Source organism: Manis pentadactyla, chromosome 1, assembly GCF_030020395.1.
Source record: "Manis pentadactyla isolate mManPen7 chromosome 1, mManPen7.hap1, whole genome shotgun sequence".
NCBI classification, from domain to species: Eukaryota; Metazoa; Chordata; class Mammalia; order Pholidota; family Manidae; genus Manis; species Manis pentadactyla.
The window spans coordinates 231,155,650-231,179,196 of record NC_080019.1 but is presented as its reverse complement, the minus strand read 5'-3'; the positions used below and the strand labels follow the sequence as shown (position 1 = coordinate 231,179,196).

At 40.1% G+C, this 23,547-nt stretch overlaps 1 protein-coding gene across 7 annotated transcripts in view; it reads right to left on the bottom strand.

Annotated features, from left to right (window-relative positions):
- ERC2 (ELKS/RAB6-interacting/CAST family member 2) overlaps positions 1-23,547 on the bottom strand; it is a 784,528-nt gene that overhangs the window by 491,084 nt on the left and 269,897 nt on the right. For all 7 annotated transcript variants that reach the window (XR_008991907.1, XM_057486391.1, XM_057486398.1 and 4 more), the window contains 2 exons: positions 20,330-20,485; positions 6,373-6,540 (listed from right to left, as the gene is read on the bottom strand). Coding sequence is in view for 6 of the 7 variants with exons in the window: in XM_057486391.1 (XP_057342374.1) it covers positions 6,373-6,540; positions 20,330-20,485 (324 nt within the window). In the remaining variant the exon portion in view is untranslated. The remainder of the gene's footprint in view (positions 1-6,372; positions 6,541-20,329; positions 20,486-23,547) is intronic.

The following is a 23,547-nucleotide window of genomic DNA, read 5'->3' as shown; positions in this document are numbered from 1 at the left end:
AGAAGAAAACAAATCCTACCATTTGCAACAACATGGATGGAGCTAGAGGGTATAGGGTATTATGCTCAGTGAAATAAGCCAGGCGGAGAAAGACAAGTACCAAATGATTTCACTCATCTGTGGAGTATAAGAACAAAGCAAAAACTGAGGGAAAAAAACAGCAGCAGACTCACAAAACCCAAGAATGCAGTAACAGTTACCAAAGGGAAAGGGACTGGGGACGGTGGGTGGGAAGGGAGGGATAAAGGGAATAAGGGGCATTACTGTTAGCACACATAACATGGTGGGGGGAAGCACGGGGAAGGCAGTATAGCACAGAGAAGACAAGTAGTGACTCTATAGCATCTTACTACACTGATGGACAGTGACTATAATGGGGTATGTGGTGGGGACTTGATAATCGGGGGAATCTAGTAACCACAATGTTGTTCATGTGATTGTATATAAATGATACCAAATAATAATAAAAATAGTGTCAACAGTATCAACTTCATAAATTGTATGTCAAGTTTAAATTAAAGCATCACATGAAAAACACTTAGCCCCAGTTCCTGGAACTTAGTAGAGCAGCCAGAAGACACTCAGTAGACATTTGAGCAATAAAATTAAGTTAAAAAGTCCAAGACCAACAGCACCTGAGATTATGGGTTCCACCTTGTGATAGATGCACAATGAAATATTATCTAATGATTCCTCACTCATTTAAACAAATTGAGGGAAGGGTCTGCCTGAAATATACCCAACTGAAGCATTTCTACCTAGATAACAATAAACAGCAGCTAAAATTATCAGAGTAATCACCTTAGCAATATTAGCCTTCAATTTTAAGAGCCATAAGCAGACCTATCAGACAGCTTGCATACTTTAGTCTTCCAAGAACTCTACACTAATTTCTTATCTTCCATTCTTTTACTTTCTGCTTTTTAAAAAAACAGAAGGAAGATGAATTCCAATTAAGATATTTTGTGGAATTATTTGTAACTGGTCATAATGAAACCACTGAGTGGTTATGGTACTATAAATCAGTTCTATCATATACCCATGTGCGCAATACAATATTGGCTGGGTGAGGACAGGACTCTGTCAGACATATAGTACTCCTTCAAAAAATGCACGCTGAATGAAAAAGGTGCATGAATCTATAGGGCAGAGACCTTCAATGTGAAACTCTGAGAAATGCTTCAGGGCATCTGTAAACTCCTTGAAATTATATACTCATTGCACGTGAGTAAGAGTCTGTATGTACCAAGGTGAATTTTTCTGATGGGTGAGACTACGGATTGCTTGAGATTCTGTTCTCTATTGATTACAACTAAAACACAAAAATAAAACTGTTACGGACCCTTGTTATGGCACCGCCACTGACCTAACCTGCATGTGCTGCCTGTCACCTTCATAAACACAAAACCCCTAAGCTTTTTCTCAATCAATAGGTTCTCAAGTGTTTACAATCTTGAGATTGTAATAGCAAGAGGAACTCCTCCTTGACCTTTGTGGAGCAGAAATAGTATAAAAGCAAGCATTAAGCATACTGTCATATAACAATAGCTTCCAGAAAACATGCAAGACTTTTCTCAGACCTAGCAATTTGCAAATCATGCTGGGCTGGAGGAAAGTGTACTTGCCAGAAAACAGAAAGAAATCTTAATGCCTTAATAATTGAGATATTTCCTAAGAATTATAATTCTTAGGAAATATCTTAATTTGGGGATAAAACAAAAAAGATGTCATTTTCATACTATCTTCATTCCTCTGTCATTCTGAGACATTAAAAAAAAGTGACTCAATTTAAATATAAAAGTTTGAGCTCAGTAAACACAGACGCCAAAAATTCAGGAAGAGCCATATAGGCAGAGCACACAGAATGCACAGTAAGAAAAGAAGGGAGGTAGAGTACCCCCAACATCCCTGATATGCAACTGTAATAATGCTGACAGCACCAATGATGGTCAACACAAGGTATAGTGAAAACCCCTTACTAGAGCCGAAGCACTTTTCACATACATGTGTGAAGCTGGCATGCAGATGGAGGCTCAGAGACATGGAGGTTCGGAGAAGTTCACGTCTTCTTCACATCACAATTATTAAACGGGGAGGCTGTGGCATGTGTACATAGCTCCCATTTCCAAATGCTGTGTTCTCTGCACATTTTATTTCAGATCAAAGAAAACTAGCTAGGCCTTTCTTCATACTAATTTCTGCCTCTGTTGATAATCACTGGTTGAAATCCAGAAAAAGGAAGGTCCTAATGGAAGTCAACTCACTATTATCTCCACTGCCACAGAATTAATGTGTTGGCGGGTGGGGATAAGTCAGTATACAGAAAACATCAAGGGATGTAGCAAAATAAGAAAGTTGGTCTTGGGGTCCTTTGAAGTTATTTTTAAATGTAAAATGTTATGTTAAGAGCTGTGTGGTGTAACTGGGTGTGTGTGTAACTATTATTCCATTGATTTATTGCATGTCAAACAGCAGCTGGGCATTTGTACAAGTTAAAACTAACCACCCAGGAGCCAAGCCACATGGCCACAAACCCAGACAACTTGCCTCCCACCCCTCGTCCCACCCTGCATCCTACCACCTCCCAAACACAAACTCTTTGGTAGCAAAAAGCCTTCCTTGCAGAGATGAACCATGAAGCCAGTGACATCTGTCATTATACTGCATTCTAATGAGTCACCAGAGTCAGGAGATGGCAGGGCTTTTCCAGAGACACCAGCAGGCCCTTCCCATTCTGGAGCGAGCCCTAGAACTTTCAGGAAGGAGTCTGGAATCCAGTTAGAAGGCGCTAGCCTACCTAACCTCCTCCAAGGTTGAGCAGCGTATCTCTCATATACATTTGACACAGGCCAGTCCTGGTGTGAGTGATTCACAGGGCCCAGCAAAGGGACCAAGTTTTCAGAGCCCTGAAGACAATGGGTTACACCCCAAAACATGGACTCATTTTCCACTCCCCCTTCACTGGCCGAGCAGCCACCAGGAATAAAGGCCGCGTCCCCCGATCCCTGGCAAACAAATGCAGTATCGCCTCACAAACTGACTGCTTCTCTGAGGTGCCCGCACGTGTATCTGGGGAGAAGCGTCAGGAAGCAGTTGAGGAGTGGCTGTCCTATGAGACTGGAGAGACTCCACAAAAGAATCGGATGTTTTGAAGGAGGCGATGGTCCAGGCAGAGGAAGCGGCTGTGAAATTACTAGGAAATGGGAGGAATGGCTGAAAGGGGGAAAGAAATGCTGCATCTGCCACCCATCTTCAGAAAAAAGCAGCAGCCCTCTGGAGGAGGGTGAGGAGGCCACAGGGACACCGAAAAGGAGGAGAGAGCAGAAGTCGCAGGAGACCGGGGTGGCGGGTGACCCATCTGTCCCCTTCTCCAAACCCAAGGAAAAGAAATCTTTTTCCAAGGAGAAGCTGGTGGGTGTGATCTCGAAGAGCGGGCTGGCAGTGGAAGACATCTCCCCCCAAACAGGAAGCAGGGAGGGACCCCGGAGAGGCAGGAAACACGAGGGGCCCCAAGCAGAGGGAGGGTCCTTCCCAGGCCGAGCCTCTCAGCAGCAGACCTCACGGGGCTGCTGGCAACAAGGACAGCAGCTCCAAGAAAGAGGAAACGTTGGCAAAATGCTAACACTGGACGTTTCCTTGCTGGGGCAAAGCCCACTGGGACATTTCCCACCCCACCCCCGATATCCCAATGCAAACAAATTCACAAGAAAAAAAAAATTAAGCTCGGGACTTTTTGTTGTCTTAAGGGAACAGAACATACCTCATGGGCGGAAGGCTTGCCCACTAACCCACCACTCTTTAAGCAGGAAGTCTCTTATTTCTGTTTCTCCAAGAAGCAGAAAATCACTTTAATGTCCTTTACCCTGCTACCAAAAAGCCCTTGCCTAGGATCCAACAATTAGAGCTAATTTCACCCTAAATTGCTTCCTCTAGCAGACGGGCATCATTAGGTGACTCTCTCCATTTCCATTAACAAAGATTTTAAAAGAAGAGGAAAGGCCAAAGAAAATTCGCTGGATGTTCCCCGCTGATAAGAATCATTAATCTCACACTCCAAACTTCAAAGTAGGGCACTAGAAAACTCTCTCACTTTCTCTGCACATGGAGAATAATGTTTCTACTATTTCCAAGTGTCTTCTCTTTATTGGGTCATTTTAATTATTGAACATGGGATGGAAGCTGGTCACAGAATGTCACCACTGTCTTTTTTTCATGAAATATGTATGTACAGGTCTGATCTGAACTACATTAATTCGAGAGAGGAAAAAAAATTCTGGGCGAGAATGAGCAAAGGGGAAGAGGCCAGGGCCTCGGGCGCTCAGAGGCGCCAGGTGGGGAGAGGAGGGCCGGGGCCTTTGGAGCTGACTTCCCCTTCTCTCCTGGAGAGGACCCCCCAGAAAGCCTGCCTGCCTTCTGCACGATGCCTCCGCGAACTGCCTCACTTCCCAGATTTTCTGCAAACTGCCTTGCTTTTCAGATTTTCTTCCACCCAATATACTGCAACTCAATTACATGAACTGTCCGTAATGCTGGCATTATTTCCCACTTGAGACAGCGGTGGGTATCAGCAGTTGCTTTGTGAATAACCTTGAAGGGAAATGAGTGCTAGGGAGTCAGCGAACTATCTGGCCCTGCTCAGAGTAGGGCGGCTAGAGAGAGGACAGGCCAGCATGCCAACTCCCATTCAACCTTTTCCCACAAAACCACAGAGCCATGCGTGGGCATATTTTTTCTGTAAAGGTCCAGAGAGTCAGTATTTTCAGCTTTGTGGGTCGTACAGTCTCTGTCGATCGTAAATTCTGCTGCTATTGCACAAAAGCAGCCAAAGAAAACATGTAGCTGAAACAGCATGACTGTGTTCCAATAAAACTTTATTGACAAAAACAGGAAGAGGCAGGATTTGTCCCATAAGCCATAGTTTTCGTCCCCCATTCTAGGCAAGTGAGAGATGGTGGAAACGATCCATAGCTGGGCTGTGCCATACACCAGTCGCCAGCTGTGACTATGAAATACTTGAAATGTGGCTAGTGTGACTAAGGAATTATGTTTTAAATTTTACTGGATTTTAATGAATTTAAATTAGAAGAGCCGCATGTGGCTGGCAGCTGCAGTATTAGCCAGACAGTTCTAGATACTCCTTACTGCTGCCTCTTCAGAGGAGATGCAAGCTACCTTCCAATTTATAGCACAGTTCACCTTTTGCCTTAAAAAACAAAACATCCAGGCTTCTACATCCACAATGGGACTATGCACCCCTGAATGTGATAGTTCACATATGTGAATTATCTACACCACTGAGGCCAACATGGTCATGTTCACTTAAAGCCATCACATACCTGCCTATTGGCCAATGTCAAGCACACAGGGGCTGAGTTGGGCCCATGCCAAGGCCCATCCAATCCAGAACCTGTTTCCATTCTCCTCTGGACCCTGTCCTGCATCTTGACCTATTCAAACCCTGTTAACTCATAAGGAAAATTCAAACCTCCCCACAGATACAAAAACAAATACATTGCAAAGACATGTCTCAAAGGGCACAAAAGAGAGCATGCAACTGGATTAGCCTGCCTCCTCCTTAAGTAACCCACACACCCTTCTGCCTCTACACAAAAATCACCCTTTGGCATTGCCCACATGTAATAATTTATTTCCTGGCAACTGTTTACATAATAACTAGATTGTGTTTTGCATTTCTTAGCAGACCCAAAGATGCAATCCAATGAGGAGAAACAAGGAAACAGGCAGTAACATATTTGTTTTCCTCAAACTGAATAAGAAATAATAAAACAACAATTCCTTTAAGAAACTCACACAATACCAACTTTCTTCAGTGGGTAAAAGAATCTTGAAAATGGAAGATACTTAGGAAGTAAGAAACCCCTGGACTCGGGATTATGAGGTAGGAGACCTATACAGATACACAACAAAGTAAGGTAGGGGACATTCTGACTTTTTTATGATTTTTGATAAAATGAAACCGTTTCAGATCCAGTCATTTATCCATGGTTCTTAAATTCAAAAATCTCTGAAAAAAAATTTTTAAATCCTTTGTGGCACAACCTGACACAAAGTGACAGGAAGCTACATAAATCATCTTTATTTCTCCTACTTTAGTGTGAGAAAATTTTTTTTTTCCTACAGAATGATCCATGTGTTTGTTTATGAGACGCTGCTGCAACCCCATTGGGAGCATTTTACAGCCTATGACATATGCAATGGACCTTACCTTTCCCAAGTCCCTGGAATACCTCATATCCAAAACACATCTGGTCCCAAGGGTTTGCATAGGGATCGTGGAAAGAAAGTAAGTCAGATAGGATATTTTCTATTAACTCAATGTCTGTTGCCCGGAATCGCAAAAGGGCGCCTTACCTCCGTCTGAAGGATGGCGGCCCTCTGCTCTTTGGCAGTAAGTGACTCTTTAAGTACTTCGATGTGTTGTTTGCAATCTGAATTTTGATTGCTAAGGGTTTCAAGCTTTGTTTGTAAGGCAAGAAGTTCTGACTCCTTCTTTGAAAGTTCCTGCTTCAGCTGGTCGATCTGGGAAACAACAAAATTGCAAGCAATTAGAAGCCGCCATTCATACCCTTCACATTTGAGAATGACTGATTTCTTTTAACATTCAATAGCCAATGATCATGAATCCAGCAAGGCAGGCCACGAGTTTTCCTAAAAACATGGGCCTCAGGAGCCACACTGTCTTAGGGCCCTGCGGAGGCTTTATAAAGGTGGCTGAGAGTGGGGAGAACAGGAAACATTGGGGTCAGAGACTGCCTTCCCCCTGCCGCCCCTCTGAGAACCCCACCGCCCCAGATTCACAATGGGACAAAGTCTTCCTGGCCAAACCTGGTCCTCAGAAGGTTCCACAGGGACTAATACAGGTAATTAACCTAATTAACCTAAGATACAGCCTGGACCACCTCTGCTAATCCACAGCGGAAATGTTCATTCGAGGCAACATTTGACAGAAGAGAATCCTCACCAAAAAGAAAAAGCAAGCTTTGGGAGGTTTTGCTTTTGCTTATTTCAGTACTCAAAAGAACATAACATATACACAAAGTAAAAGGAAAAATAATACAAGAAACATTCATCCTTCAATTTACTAAGAAGAGATCATCTGAATTACCCATGTCCCTGCCCGTTTCTATCTCCTCTCTCCTCCTTCGGAAATAATTACTACCCTAAATTTTGTTTATCATTTTCTTGCCCATCTTTTAGACTTATCATATATTTGTTGCATCTGTAAATAATATGCTAGTTTTGTATGGGTTTTACTTTATTTGTACTTTCGTTTGCACTGTGCTTTTTCCTACTCAATCTTATGTCCTTGAGATTAAATCATATTACTGTACATACAATATGTTCATTTTCCTTGAGGTACAGTATCTGTTGTGAGACTTCACCATGATTTATTTTGTCTGCTCTGCTGGTGATAGCCATTGCGGTTTGTTTCCAGCTTTTTTGCTATCACAAAAAGTGCTGTTCTGAACATTCTTATGCAGATTACCTGGTATCAAAATAATCCAGGAGTTAAACTGCTAAACCACACAGTCCGCACATCTTCAACGTCACTAGAAAATACCAAAATGTTTTCCAAAGCACTAAGGTTAGCTTTCATGGTCAGAAGCACTAAGTGTACCAATCCCTCCACACCTTTACCAGTATCTTATGTCACCAACCTTGTACATTTTTGCCAGTCTTATAGGAGTTGTGGGAGATAATCTCTAAAGAGAACTGCCATCAATTTCTTCCTACTTGTACACACAAGCTGCTCGTTGCAGTAGAAATGGAGGCGATTCGCCTTCCTCTTGAACCTGGGCTGGACAGTCACTCGCCCCACGCAGCTAAGGGCAGAGGCGAGTGGCATTGCGCCTGTTCCAGGCCCAGCCCGTAGGACTGGCAGCTTCCGCTTCCTTACCCTGGGAGCCAGTCCCCGTGACCGAATTCCGACCTCCCGGCCCCACAATCCCCGAAGAAGTCCGCGCAAGATCTGTTGGGAAGTGTGGCCCCTTTGTCTTGTTCCTGGACTTAAACGGGAGAAGGTCAATGTTTCATCATTAAGCGTGACGTTTTCTTTAGCTTTTTATACGCACTCTTTAAGTTTGAGAAAGTCCTCTCTTGTTACAACCTTGCCAAGACTTTTCTAATTATTAAGGATTCTTTAATGTTATCAAACACTTTTTTTCTAAACATTTTTCTAAATGATAAATCTCATGATTTATCACATTTTTCACCTTTAGATTATGGTAATGAATTACTACATTAAAGGATTTTTTAAAATAGTAACCTCTCCCTGAATTACTCTGAAAAACTCTACTTAGTCGTGATGTATTACATTTTTTATATGTCACTGGATATACCTTGCTAATATCTTGTCAAGATACGTCATCTATGTTTTGGGGTAAGACTGGTTTGTAATTTTTCTATCTGTGCCGTCTTTGTCAGGTTTTAGTATCAGTTCAGCCTTTCAAATAAAGTGGAGAGTGTTCCCTCCTTTTAAAGTGCTCTGAAATGGTTTGTGTAAAGTGAAATTTTTTTCCCATTAATGTCCATTAGCAGTCATCAGCAAAGCTATCTACAGCTGGTGTTCTCTTTGCCTAAAAAACCATTAGTTACTTTATCTGTCTTTAATGGTTGTAGGAATATTCGTGTTTCTAATTATTTGACTCAGTTTTGAGAAGCTTTTTTTCTCCTAAGAACTTTTCATGTCATCTAAATATTCACATTACCAGGAAGTTTTCATAAAACCCATTTATCTTTTGATATCTATAGCATCTACGATTACGTCTTCTTTTTCATTCTAACATTCTTTATTTTCACTCTTTTTCTTGATAAACCTCAGCAGTGTCATGACATGTTAAATAATCTATTCAAAGAGTCAGTTTGGGTGTGTATATCACCCAACATTTTTATCTTCTATTTCATTAATTTCTGCCCTTACTCTTAAATGATTTCCTTCCTACTGTTTTCTCCGGGCTTATTTATCTTCTTCCTTTTCCTAATGTTTTAGGTTAGATACTTACCTCAGTAATTTTCCACCTTCTATCTTTCCACATGTAAATCTCGGACTGTAAATCTCCCTGTCAGTATCATTTTAGCTCAATTTCACTAATTCACTATGTAGCACTGGCTTTATTACTCAGTCCTAAACATTTTCCAATTGACCATGAATAATTTAGAAGTATGTTTCTTAATCTTGAAATACTTGGATGTTTCCTAGTTATCTTTGTGTTATTTCTTTCTTGTTTCCTGAATAGAGAACACAGTCTGTTTGATACTAATCACTTCAAGTTCGGAGTGTCTTGCTTTGAGACACAGTAAGTGAGCAGTCACCATAAATGTGCTTTGTTTACTCTGTGCTTAAAAAGAACATGTGTCCGTTGATCGTTGGTGCAGTAGTCTATGTATGTGCATGGCACCCAGTAACACTTAATTGGGTAGTTTAAGTTCTTCAATATCTTGTTCTTTTAATCTGTTTTATCTGCTGACTACTCAAAGGTAGATTAAAATCATCCACTCTAATGCTGAAATAATCAATTTCTCCTTGTAGTTCTGCCAGTTTTTTGGCTCTAAAATGGTTTACTTGCCTTAAAGTCTCCAACAACTTTCTGATGAAGAGGATTCAGCTAGTGTGTCCTTTTTCACTTTCAATGTATCTTTAACTTTATGTTACATATTTCTCCTTAGACAGCATATACCTGGATTCTTCTCTCCTGTCTGATAAAGTCATATGGGGCATTTATGACCATTACACATTTCATTTCCATCATCTTACCTTGTGCTTTCAGTATATACTATCATTTCTATTCCTTCTTGCCTGTCTTAAATGGTTTTTTATCTCATTCTACTTTTTGCCTATATTCACTTAAAAGTATACTTTTATATATATTTATGTGCTTATTTAATTTATTTCTAACCTTAAGGTTAGTAACCTAAAAATTATAACATGTGCACATTTTTAACTTACCTAAGTCTAAGGTCAATCTGTATGTTTATCTTTCTCAGTAACACCGGGACCTGGAGACAGACACTTCAGGTCTGGTCACCACCCTGTGGACATGCGCCTCATTGTCATCATGTATTTTGGTTCTTTCCTGTTTTGTTTTTAACTCACCATTTTTTTTTTTTCTCAACCATGTTTGTTGAGATTTACCCCCCCCCCCCCCATTTGTCACTATCTTTGTTCATTCTTCATTCTTGCATCTCAGACATTTCCTGGGGAATCTCCTTTTACCTGAAATGCATCATTTAAAATTTCTTTTAGTGGGGTTTTGTTGGTGATAAACTCAAGCTTTGTCTGAAAATGTCTCAACTTCATTCTCTCCTCTTGAATACTGTTTCTGAGCATTAACAGTAATGTTCTAGGTTAAGAGACGTTTGTCTCTGCGCACATTGAGGCTATTATCCCACTATCTTCTGGCTCACAGAAGCTATTAAGAAGTCAAGCAATCACTCCAAATTCATTCCTTTAAGGGAAATGGGCTTTTTTCCATTGGGGCCGTTTTTAACAGCTTTATGGAAATATAATTTACATGCCATACAACTCACCTGCTTAAAATGTACAGTTGGCAGTTTTTACTATACTCATAGAAGAGCACAACCATTGTCATAATCAAACTTTATGACATTTTTATCATCTCAAAATGAAAGCTTGTAACCATCAGAAGCCATGCTCCATACCCCACCTTCCACCCCAAGTCCTAGGCAACTAGAAAACTACTTTCTCTCTCTCTCTGGATTGACCTATTCTAGGAATTCCATATAAATGAAATCTTACAATAAATACATCTACTGTGAAGTACCCCCCACATACCCCTTCACAGTCACTGTCCATCTGCGTAGTAAGATGCTGTAAAATCACTACTTGTCTTCTTTGTGTTGTACAGCCCTCCCCGTGCCCCCCGCCGCACGCACTATACATGCTAATCATAATGCCCTCTTTCTTTTTCCCCACCCTTATTCCTCCCATCCCACCCATTGCCCCCAGTCCCTTTCCCTTTGGTAACTATTAGTCCATTCTTGGGTTCTGTGATTCTGCTGCTGTTTGGTTCCTTCAGTTTTCCTTTGTTCTTATACTCCACATATGAGTGAAATCATTTGGTACTTGTCCTTCTCCACCTGGCTTATTTCACTGAGCATAATACCCTCTAGCTCCATCCATGTTGTTGTGAATGGTAGGATCTGTTTTTTTCTTGTGGCTGCGTAATATTCCATTGTGTATATGTACCACCTCCTCCTTATCCATTCATCTACTGATGGACATTTAGGTTGCTTCCATATCTTGGTTATTGTAAACAGTGCAGCAATAAACATAGGGGTGCCTCTGTCTTTTTCAAACTGGAGTGCTGCATTCTTAGGGTAAATTCCTAGAAGTGGAATTCCTGGGTCAAATGGTATTTCTATTTTGAGCATTCTGAGAAACCACCATACTGCTTTCCACAATGGTTGAACTAGTTTACATTCCCACCAGCAGTGTAGGAGGGTTCCCCTTTCTCCACAACCTCGCCAACATTTGTTGTTGTTTGTCTTTTGGATGGTAGCCATCCTTACTGGTTTGAGGTGATATCTCATTGTGGTTTTAATTTGCATTTCTCTGATGATTAGCGATGTGGAGCATCTTTTCATGTGCCTGTTGGCCATCTGGATTTCTTCTTTAGAGAACTGTCTATTCAGCTCCTCTGCCCATTTTTTAATTGAATTATTTGCCTTTTGTTTGTTGAGGTGTGTGAGCTCTTTATATATTTTGGATGTCAATCCTTGATCGGATCTGTCATTTATGAATATGTTCTCCCATACTGTAGGATACCTTTTTGTTCTATTGATGGTGTCCTTTGCTGTACAGAAGCTTTTTAGCTTGATATAATCCCACTTGTTCATTTTTGCCTTTGTTTCCCTTGCCCGGGGAGATATGTTCATGAAGAAGTCACTTATATTTATGTCCATGAGATTTTTGCCTATGTTTTTTCTAAGAGTTTTATGGTTTCAGGACTTACATTCAAGTCTTTGATCCATTTCAAATTTACTTTTGTATATGGGGTTAAACAGTGATCCAGTTTCATTCTCTTACATGTAGCTGTCCAGTTTTGCCAGCACCATCTGTTGAAGAGACTGTCATTTCCCCATTGTATATCCATGGCTCCTTTATCGTATATTAATTGGCCATATATGTTTGGGTTAATGTCTGGAGTCTCTATTCTGTTCCACTGGTCTGTAGCTCTGTTCTTGTGCCAGTACCAAATTGTCTTGATTACTGTGGCTTTGTAGTAGAGATTGAAGTTGGGGAGCGAGATCCCCCCCACTTTATTCTTCCTTCTCAGGATTGCATTTGGCTATTCGGGGTATTTGATGGTTCCATATGAATTTTTGAACTATTTGTTCCAGTTCATTGAAGAATGCTGTTGGTAATTTGACAGGGATTGCATCAAATCTGTATATTGCTTTGGGCAGGATGGCCATTTTGACTATATTAATTCTTCCTAGCCAGGAGCATGGGATGAGTTTCCATTTGTTAGTGACCTCTTTAATTTCTCTTAAGAGTGTCTTGTAGTTTTCAGGGTATAAGTCTTTCACTTCCTTGGTTAGGTTTATTCCTAGGTATTTTATTCTTTTTGATGCTATTGTGAATGGAACTGTCTTCCTGATTTCTCTTTCTATTAGTTCATTGTTAGTGTATAGGAAAGCTACAGATTTCTGTGTGTTAATTTTGTATCCTGCAACTTTGCTGAATTCCGATATTAGTTCTAGTAGTTTTGGAGTGGAGTCTTTAGGGTTTTTTATGTACAATATCATGTCATCTGCAAATAGTGACAGTTTGACTTCTTCTTTACCAATCTGGATTCCTTGTATTTCTTTGTTTTGTCTGATTGCCGTGGCTAGGACCTCCTGTACCAGGTTGAGTAACAGTGGGGAGAGCGGGCATCCCTGTCTTGTTCCCGATCTCAGAGGAAAGGTTTCAGCTTCTCGCTGTTCAGTATGATGTTAGCTGTGGGTTTATCATATATGGCCTTCATTATGTTGAGGTACTTGCCCTCTATGCCCATTTTGTTGAGAGTTTTTATCATGAATGGATGTTGAATTTTGTCGAATAATTTTTCAGCATCTATGGAGATGATCATGTGGTTTTTGTCTTTCTTTTTGTTGATGTGGTGGATGATGTTGATGGATTTTCGAATGTTGTACCATCCTTGCATCCCTGGGATGAATCCCACTTGGTCATGGTGTACGATCCTTTTGATGTATTTTTGAATTCGGTTTGCTAATATTTTGTTGAGTATTTTTGCATCTACGTTCATCATGGATATTGGTCTGTAGTTTTCTTTTTTGGTGGGGTCTTTGCCTGGTTTGGGTATTAGGGTGATGTTGGCTTCATAGAATGAGTTTGGGAGTATTCCCTCCTCTTCTATATTTTGGAAAACTTTAAGGAGAATGGGTGTTATGCCTTCTCTGTATGTCTGATAAAATTCTGAGGTAAATTCATCTGGCCCGGGGATTTTGTTCTTGGGCTGTGTGATTTATTTTTAAATGTTTACTGCACGCTCTTGTTTTTTGTAACTTGTTCTAGAGAAATGCTTTGGGGTCTAAGCTGAGCGTATGAGCCTCCAGAGTATCTGCCTCTGCCATACCTGGGCACTACTAACCACCCTTTCCATGACATTCTTTACTTGACATTTTTGGAAAACCTCACACTACACTTCTATGCAAGGCCAGATGTGGCTATGGATTTTCAAAGTTAGCTTCTTCACCCTTCACTCAGCTCAGTGTTTTGAGATAGATTGTATTCCTTGAAATCCCCTAATCAAGGTGGAAGGAGAGCCCAATGGGGAGGTTAGTATCAGTTTCCACTTGCATTAAGAACATAGGTGCCCACAATCATGTGGTAGCAGTCGTGAAATTCCTACTTGACTCCTCATCTGGAGCAGACTGTGGCTTCTGTCTCCTTCCTTCAATGGCCTTGGGACTGAAAGCTGAAGTCCAGGTTCACCCATCTAGCAAATGCTCTGTTTTCCACTGCAGCCCCTGGTCAAGCCTAGTTTGGCCCTTGAGACTCTTTCTAACTTGACAGTTTGTAAGTACCTTTTAAAATTATTATTTTTAAAATATATTTCATCCAGCATTTTTTACTGTTTTCAGCAGCTAAAACTGGCATAAACAAGAACGAAGGTACTGACAGTAAGTGCTGAGCATGAATAGAGGAGAGTGCTTAAAAAGAAGGCAGACCCCACCCCCAACTTCACAAGTGTTCAGGTTGGACAGTTTACGAGAAAGATTGATCTGGAATCCCATTTGCAGGGAGAAGAAGTCAGACTAGACCAGGGGACAGATAGGTTTCATCTTGTTTGCCAAATCTAAAGGTTTGGCGGCAGCTGCTCAGAAATGTCCTGAGAAGGATTCTGTGCATGCTTCAAGGTTCACTGGGAAATAATCATAGGAGATAATCAACGTGCTCCGGGTATGTGTGAGCAGGTGCTGTCACTGCTCAGGTATGTGCAATCCGTGAAAGGCATTATGCCTTTATAATTTAATGAGCTGTGAGTGTATGATTATTTTTGCCTGAAACATTTTTACCCCCACCCCCTCTCTCTCATACAACAAGAACAGCATATAAATAAAAGGAGGGAAAGTCAGGATTAGAGTTACCTAAAATTATACGAGAAATTAAGTCCGTTGTGATCAGCATCATCAGCTCTCTTCTCAGGGGGTATGGCCCCAAACCATCTGCAGTTGTAGCTGAGAGCACAGTATACAGCTGATCCCACTTATGAAAATGATTCATCTGAAGATACAGCAAAAAAAAATGTCCAGCTCTATGGGCCTTAGCAAAGATGATGCTTATAGTAAAAGAAAAAGAAAAAAAAGCTGATTTGTGCTAATGTCTACAAATATCAGAGTAGAAATCTAATGTGGGAGCGGTGTATTGAATAAGGAATTTTGAATGAAATTAACTTGAGCAACGGAATTGTATTTAATAGGAAGGAAGGACACGGCAGCTCTACATAGCCCTACTTTATTCCACAAAACTAGATTGATAATGACACAACTATTCCAGTCTATAAATATTAAACAGGCAATTGCTTTAAATAGTTTTCAGACTATCCCTGCCAGGAGGTAAATTTTATATAGATATTTTATGCAGACAATAACAGTAAAAGGCTTTTCTAAGGGGAATACAGTTACAGGGTAAAAAAAAATCATATTCTTCCATAAAAATATGCCTTTTGCTTCTTTTATAGCCATAAACTCAATAAAAATGGAAAGTGATGCAATCGAACATCCATGAGAACTGAGGCCAGGGAAGGTCTGTCTCCACAATGGCAAGAAGAAAAGCCAGTCGGAATTACATCACATGCTTTCTATGCAGTCCATGTGGATATCAGGCACACTTCATCTCGACGGAAAGTTCTCCCCATCGCTTAGCCTGTGACACAACCAACACCCTGAAAAGCGTGCTCTGCCAAGAAAAACAGCTTCTTTTTCACTGCAGATACAGTCCTCACGCCTAGAAAGTGATACACTTATTATCATGCAGTTGGGGCTTAGGAGGTTTGTAATCCGTCAGAGGTTAATAAGAAAATGTGTTACAAATTCAGAAGAGGGGGGGATTCCAGGACGGCAAAGAGACGTCTTTGGCCAACTGGAAACAGAGGGAGGGGCTAATGTGGAAGTACTGGGGGATCAGTCGAGGAAAACTGTGTTAGACGAGGAACAAAGCCTCAGACAAGGCAGGGGGTGCTCTGATTCTTTCCCTACCGGAAAAACAATGATTTATGTGGTGCATTCCATTCTTAAAGGCTTAACTGCTCCTGAAGGTAACGCACGCTTTTCATGGCCTCTTAGATTCTTTTCTCACAGTCTGATTCCTCTGTTGTCTTCGGGGTTGGGGTAGGAATTGTCATTTCAAACAGGGGAGAGGTGCACTGTGAGCTCAGGAGCTGTCCCGGAGTCTCGAGTCTCAGGGACAGCGCGCATGCGCCAGAAGGGCTCGCAAGGTTCAGGGATTTCCTTCCTGGCCTTTGCACAAGCTGAGATTCTAAACTCTGGTTCTGCATTTTTGCAATTCATCTCCTACCGTTCCAAAAATGCTTTCTACAATGTCAGATTTATCAAAGCAATTTAAGGGCTTCACCGCCGCTCAGTTTAATCACAGGTCATTTCCCATGACCACTCAAAACACCTCCTTTCCCTTCAGCCTTCAGGCTTTATTCATTTTAATAATTACTGCAAGTAGCACTCCCTTTTCCTACCACAATGTTGGTTCTATGTACAATTTTCATTGAGGCATTTAAAATTATTTATTTCAAGATACTTCCTAACCTAAAAATGAGTTTGTGCATAAGAATGATTATTAGCTGCCTTTGTTATCTATTTGGAGTAAATAATTCCATATGAATATTGAGGCTGATTTGAAACCATGCCCTGTTCATGAAGAGGAAATCAAATGCTGAGTTGATTTTTATCACCAAAGGGTCATAAAAGTAATTTTCAGCTAATATTTCAAAAATAAAAGCAAATGAGAATATGGATAGGAGCTTTTTTTTCATGATTAGATGGAATTTTTTAAATCTTTTTTAATTTTAAAAATAATAAACATAGAAGTAATCACGCAGAACACATTTTAGACCTCTTTTAAAGAAATACTTGGATTAAAGAGCACAGCCAAGCCTGCAGCCTTTGTAAACAGCGATCATTCAGAAGGTGCCTCTGCAAAGGGCCAGGTCAAAGTATACTTTTTAAAGCTTTCTACATATTCATTACTAACCACAAGAAGAAGTAGCAATATTTAGCTGCAATTTCAGGTTTGGTTCCCAAAGAGTTCTACTCCCCTCCTTAGGCAGCAATGCCTAAGAATTTCTGAACTGCCACAACCCGCTGAATCATTACAAATCATTATAACAACTGTTGCTCAAGTCAACCGTCCCTGCCTCAAATCTAGCATTTTCTGCTAGTTGGGATCCTAAGTCGCTTGATGATTTCCATTTCTGCCCCTGCCTCAGTGTACACAAGAGTTTAACAACTGCATTTCCATTTCCCAATTAAGTTGCACAGCCTCTAGGTTTTTGCAATTTAAATGTAACATTTCTTGTCTTATTTTGGAAAACCTGTCCTTTCCCAGAGGCTTGAGCTCTCCTTCCTTCCCTGTGGAGCTGGGGGTGGGATGGCATTGTTACTTATCCTTTTGGGTTGGCTCTGGCTTCATTTGAGGCTGCATTCTTCACCAGCCCTGTCACTGCTGTGTTGCCAGTCTTAATCAGACAAAATACACTAACTCTACATCTAAACAAGTTGCGTTACTCCAGCCAGAAGGGAACTCTCCTCACATCAAATCTCCAGGATCATTTTCTGCGTACATTTCGTACGTTCCCCGCTAAGTGGTCAGTACTGGGAACAGGAAATACTTGGAACATGCCCTACTATTAGTGCCTTCAGTAGCCAGCTCAGTGCCACGTGCTAAACACAACATTTAGTAAGTCTTTGGGAACCAGAGGGCTAAAAATCCATCACTGAAAGCTTTATCCATAAATGAAAGGTTAAATGAAAGAGCTCAACACACTCCAGTGATGACAGTAAACAAGTGTTTTGCCAACTATTGCAGAAATTAACTCAGATATCTGTGAGGATGTGGGCAGGCAATGTATTCATGTTAACTCTGTAGAAATGTTATCCAAATAGGCCACAGTGGATCACGAACTACACTAGCGATCCAATTTTAGGGGATATCAATCCATGTCTCTAAAACATAACAAGTTCCACGACAAATGATTCACACTCTGGAATCAGCTCACACAGCGTACAGGATCCCAGAAAGCACAAAACACAAGCTCTCAAGACTAAACGCTTAGCAAGAGCTATGTCTTAGTACACCTGCTCAACCATACCAGACTTAAAGAAGGGGTCACACTCCCCTCTCAAAGCAGAAGTAAGAGAAATAGGCCTTTGAAATAATGACATGAAATAATGACAGCAATAAATGTTAAGGTTCAGTCCCATAAGAACATTCTTTTAATGGAGAAAATATAAAATTCTCACTCTTCCAGTACCCTTTAGCTAATTTTTATCAGTCTGTAGGGGATATCTGCATGATCTTCTAACAACTCATTTTTATTTGTATTTTTTAGAAATCCATTTTTCCCCAGTAGTCAAGTTAAACAAGACATTTATTTATTATGTATTATTATAATCAATTTTTTTATTATTATCACATTCGGTTACACTTTTCATGACAATGGGTACAATAATTAGCTCCTGGTTTGAGCCAGCCACTTTATCCACTTTATTTCATTTAACTCTTTGAGTTACCCGCTAAGGTTTGCCATGTTACCTGCACTTTATAGAAGAGGAACATCTGGTTGAGCGACCGGAGTCATTCGCCACGGCCATGCGGCTGGCGCAGGCAGGCTAGGGATTTGCCAGAGTCCGCTTCAGTCTTCAGATTCTGCTCTTCCCTCCTTACTGCAGTTCTGTGCACAAACGTCCTTCAGACCTGACCACTTCTGGAACCCTTAGAACTAACTAGTTCGTTTAAAAGTTAAAACGAACTCAAGGGCTGATGGTCTCTCAGACAACGGTGGGCTAACAAAGGTCATGATTTGCTTGCTGAAGACCATACACGTGTTTTATTCACCTGGACAGAGTCCACAGTGAGTCCGTGAAGTTTACAAATTTTGTGGCATTTTCATTGCAGAGGTGGCCTGAACTGTCTCCCACTGCTGAATGACAGGGTGGGAAGGAAAAGTTCAAGCCTCCAAACTTGAGTCCCTCCAAACTTGAGTTCACTCATCTCTGTGCCTCTGGTCATCAGTGCCAGAATGAATGGTCACTGTGAGGCCTTCATCTGCAGGTCACCCTACCACTGTGCCTGCTGCTCCTCAGCTCAGCTCTCTGAGAGGGAAGGACATGGGAGGAGCACTGGGCAGGGAGTCCCACTCTGCATGCTGTGCAGTCCCTGAAACACAGGGGTTTTATTCAGATCCACTGGACATTCTCCTCCGCCCATTGTCACTCCTTGATCCAGATCTTTAGACATATCTCAACTTCAATTTATAGATGGGAAGTTGGCATAAGTAAGCATAATTTTTGGCTTTTCTCCCTAGAGAAACACATGTACGTATGTGGCAAAGTAGATATTATTTTCTCTATATAATTCGCAAATTCTCTGCAACAAGTATGCATGTACCTCACAACTGATAAAAATCACAACCATAGCCATCATTTAGACATTTTTTTCTCTCTACACCGGCTGCTTTCTCACACAAATCTACATTAGTCTTAACTCTGCTACATTTTATAAGGTGAAAAATAAGAGTAAACCTCAGAACAAGAACAGGATGTTTAAGAGTAAGTGATAGAAAAAAGAATAAAGAATTTTTTTAAATGGGTGTGGTTATTATTTTCACAAGCAAAATGGTTTGAATGGAAGAAGAAATAAAAGCATCTCAAAGTCACAAAAGATCTAATTGGGGCTATTCATAAATTTAATAATTATGCATATGTAAAAAATAATAGATATTCAGGTGTTTGATCCATCTGCAGTCCAAAGTTTAATTTTTCAAACTAGAAGAAAAATCCCTTAAAATGGGCAATACCAATATAAATTAATGGAATGGGTTACTGTAACAATATTTTATAAATATTCCATAGCAACAGTTAACAATAATCATCATAACACTAACAATGTCTGGCATTTATTGAATGCTTTCTAGAAATCACTCAAGATCATTACAGCACCAGGTGCTATAAACACATAATTGGGAAACTATCAAAGCAACTCAATGACGCAGATAATTTTCTTTTCCTTTTCACTGCTTCATGGATGAAAAACTGAGGCTTAGAGAGTTGAGTAATTTAAGCAAAGAGCATCATTGAGACGCAAAACTATCTTAAACACTATAAAAACCAAAACGACCTCATACCACTGAAATCAGTTAAATTGGCTTCCAAGAGCAACACGTTTTGAGATAATCACCTTCTAGAGGCAGGCCAAAAAGTGGCGATGACGGAAACTTTAAAAAAAAACTGCACACTTAGACCAAAACTCAGGACTAGAGAGGACTATTACAAATAAAAATTAATTCCCAGACAAAGGGACACCGAAAGAGCACACGAGAAAATCCTGAGTGCCTTAGTAAACAGAAATTCTCCCCAGGGCTTCCCCCCGATTTCATTTTGGAATCCATGCTTCCGAACTAAAAATCGTCTACAGTCTCCTTTATTGTCTGTGTATTTCACGGTATCACATAAAGCGGATTATGTGGGTATTTGGGGAAAGTTTGCATATAAACCGTAACTTTCCAGTCATATTAAGGGTATAAAAGTTTATAACTCTGGACCATACCTTGGTTTTCATGAACTTGGAGTGACTTTTGTAAACCTCTATCTGTTTGATCTCCTCCTCACGGTCCTCAGTGTTCAAAACACCATTGGCTTTTAACATCTGGATTTCATCCTCAAGATCCCTTATGTTTCGCTCCAATGAAGCGATTTTTGTGTCCTGTTCATAAAAAAAAAAAAGAAAAGAAGAATGAGACAAAGAAAACTGTTTTTTTTCAGTATCATCAGAACAGGATTCTGGAAACCGATTTTGGTAGTAATACATTAACTGTGGTGTAGACAGAGCCCTGAATTCAGAAACAGTTTATTCTTTCCACTTCTGAGGATCAGCTGTGAGATGATTTTTGAAGCTCCCAATAAAGATGATGTGTCAATACAATACAGAGAATTACCTACATATGTCCATCTAAGATCTGGGAATCAAATCACCAGAGCCAAAACAATAAAAGTGATCTGAAATGTAAAAAAAAAAAAAAAAAAAAAAACACCACTTAAGCAGACAAATTTGTGCCTTCAGGTATAATTGACCAGGGTATATTTCTGAGTCTACTTGTAAACACAAAAATCATTTGTGCATGTGTATACTCTGCAGCTGGTTTTATAAGGCTTGGAATTTGACTCTGAGGAGAGAAGGAAATTAAAATCTACTAATGGGGAAAAGGATTATCATCTAAAATACAGACATGAGTGAAATTAAGTAACTGAATCTTGGCTTAGTGTGACTGATACACTAAATACTGAAAATTTATAGCAACTGGAAATAATATATCTCCACGTCATGATTTATTTGGCAAGCAATCAGTTTTCTGTGTAACAAAAAACATGACCACTTCACGGAGCATTCCGAACCTACTGATTTACACAGTTGGAAAACTAGAAATAGTACACTCAAATGTGGGATTAATTGAGAAAAAAACAACCATAGAGAATTGTTTTTAAAAGGAAGTGACAGGCTCACAGCATAGTGAAGAATGATGCACATGACAGTAGAGAAGAGAGTTCTTCCAGGGGAAAAAGCCATTTCCGCAACCTCACGTATTAGACTCACATCAGCATTTGGAATGAAACACACTGAAAGTTTGACTCTACGTTTGCGCACTGTCACCATCTACCTGCCATTTTATTGTCCAAATTCAAGCAGCTTATAACACCTGTGTAACTGAATGTTAATGAAAAAATAAGCCACCGACTCTTTTTTTTTTTTTTTTGCCAATTTGTTTCTTAGAATCCAAAAGACTAAAGTTCCAAAAATAAAGATAATGTATAGGCTATTCTATGTGTAATGAATTTGCAGAAAAAACTTGGCAACACATGTGTCTGCCCTGATTGTATGGCTACTTTCTATTTTGTTTTCTTATATTATCTGCCCAATGGCATGTCCCATATGGCAATATAATAATGATTTTTATTATCATTAACATTGTCATCCCATTGTAAGGAGGAAAACGAGATCAACAATTCTTACGGAGCTCCGCTCTGTGCCAACATCTGAGTGTTTGAAGTGCTGGGGACACTTTCATGAACCATCAAACAAACAAACAAACAAAAAAACAGAAGATGGGAAAATACAGATTCTGAAATGTGCAAGTTTGTTATGGAGGGCTGCATTCTGTAGTGTTTCATTTTCCTTTAGAAATAGTATTATATTTTTTCCAGTTACACAAGTAACACACTTTAAGTTCATAAAAAACAAAGAACACTCCCCCTACCATCCAGACATAACCATCATTAACGTGTTTATGTATAGCCTGCCAGTCTTTCTCTATTTTTAGATGCACTTTCTGGGAATCTTGTTTACTGCCGGTGTGAGCGAGGGGGTGTTATGGACAGAATGCCTTTGTGCTCCCAAAGCCCCTCAGGTTGGCGCCCTGACCCCAACCCACAGTGACGGTCATTTGGAGATGAGGTGATCAGGGTCAGATGGGGCCATGAGGAGGAGCCCTCAGGACGGGATCAGTGCCCTCAGAAGACACTCCACAGAACATGTTTCCTGTCACTTCGCCATGTGAGAACACAGGAAAACAGGGGCCGTCTGTGAGCCAGGAAGACGGTTCGGACCAGAGTCTACCAGCCTGGCACCCAGATTTTCAGCCTCCAGAACTGCAAGGAAATAAAGTTCTGTTTTTTTAAGCCACCCGGTCCGTGGTTCTTCATGATGGCTGCCCGAGCTGAGGCAGGTGCAGAGTCATCCTGCAGCACGAATGCAGTGACTCATTTGAGTTCTGAGTTATGAGAACACTACAGATAAAAAGAACAGCAATAATGAAAAGGTATGGAAGAACTTCTAGAATTTCCTAAGAACCTTCCTAAATAAATGGGAGTCATTTTACATCGACATTTTTTCTGACTATAAAATTAAGACATGTTCATTATAGAAAACATGAAAAGCTATATAATGATGATTGTGCAAAACCCCATCACCTAGATAAACTCACTCTTAACACTACTATTTATCCCCATGAAGGCCTTGAAGTTATATTCTTACTTTAAAACATGTAAAAAGATAGATGTCAGTTTAAACTTGAAACAATATGATGTAGATTTCCTCTCTTAACTGAGCTACAATCTCACAGCGTTTACAGTTACCTAAGTGCAATCTTTACAAGAGTTGAACTGCTAAGTGTGAAACCAAGAGCAAACATCCCTGCCTTTCTGATATAAAATCTCCTGGATTTAGGACCCAAGTCTAAAATGACCATATTTATATGTATGTATATACACATGTATATATACGTGTGTGTGTGTGTGCGTGTATGAACTGAAATACACTTTGCAGTCCTCATGTTTAACACCTTAATTTTTTTTTACAGCCCTTGACAGAATTTCAGATCTCAGTCATGTAGGCGAAGGGAAAAGTAATCCTCAGCTTTCTTCTAAATGGGTTGGAAGGAGCTTTTCCCTGGACTTTAAAAAATTACATACTGCTAAAGAAAGATCAGAATGGCATTTAGATAGAAAGTTTCTTAACATAGGAAGTCCTCAAGATCTATATACATCTGAGTTAAAATGTCACCAAATGATGAAACATATTTTTTAAATACTATTTTCAACTTTGACTAATTTTATGAAATTAACCAACCTTTCTTTTACCTCACAAACTTCTTTCTTTAGTTACAGGTGTCCCCCAAAAAAAGGACAGCAATGAGAAGTGGTTATTGTAGAAGTCACCTTAATGGGGATCTATTTTTTCTGTCCTTATTTATATTTCAATTCTTACAATTA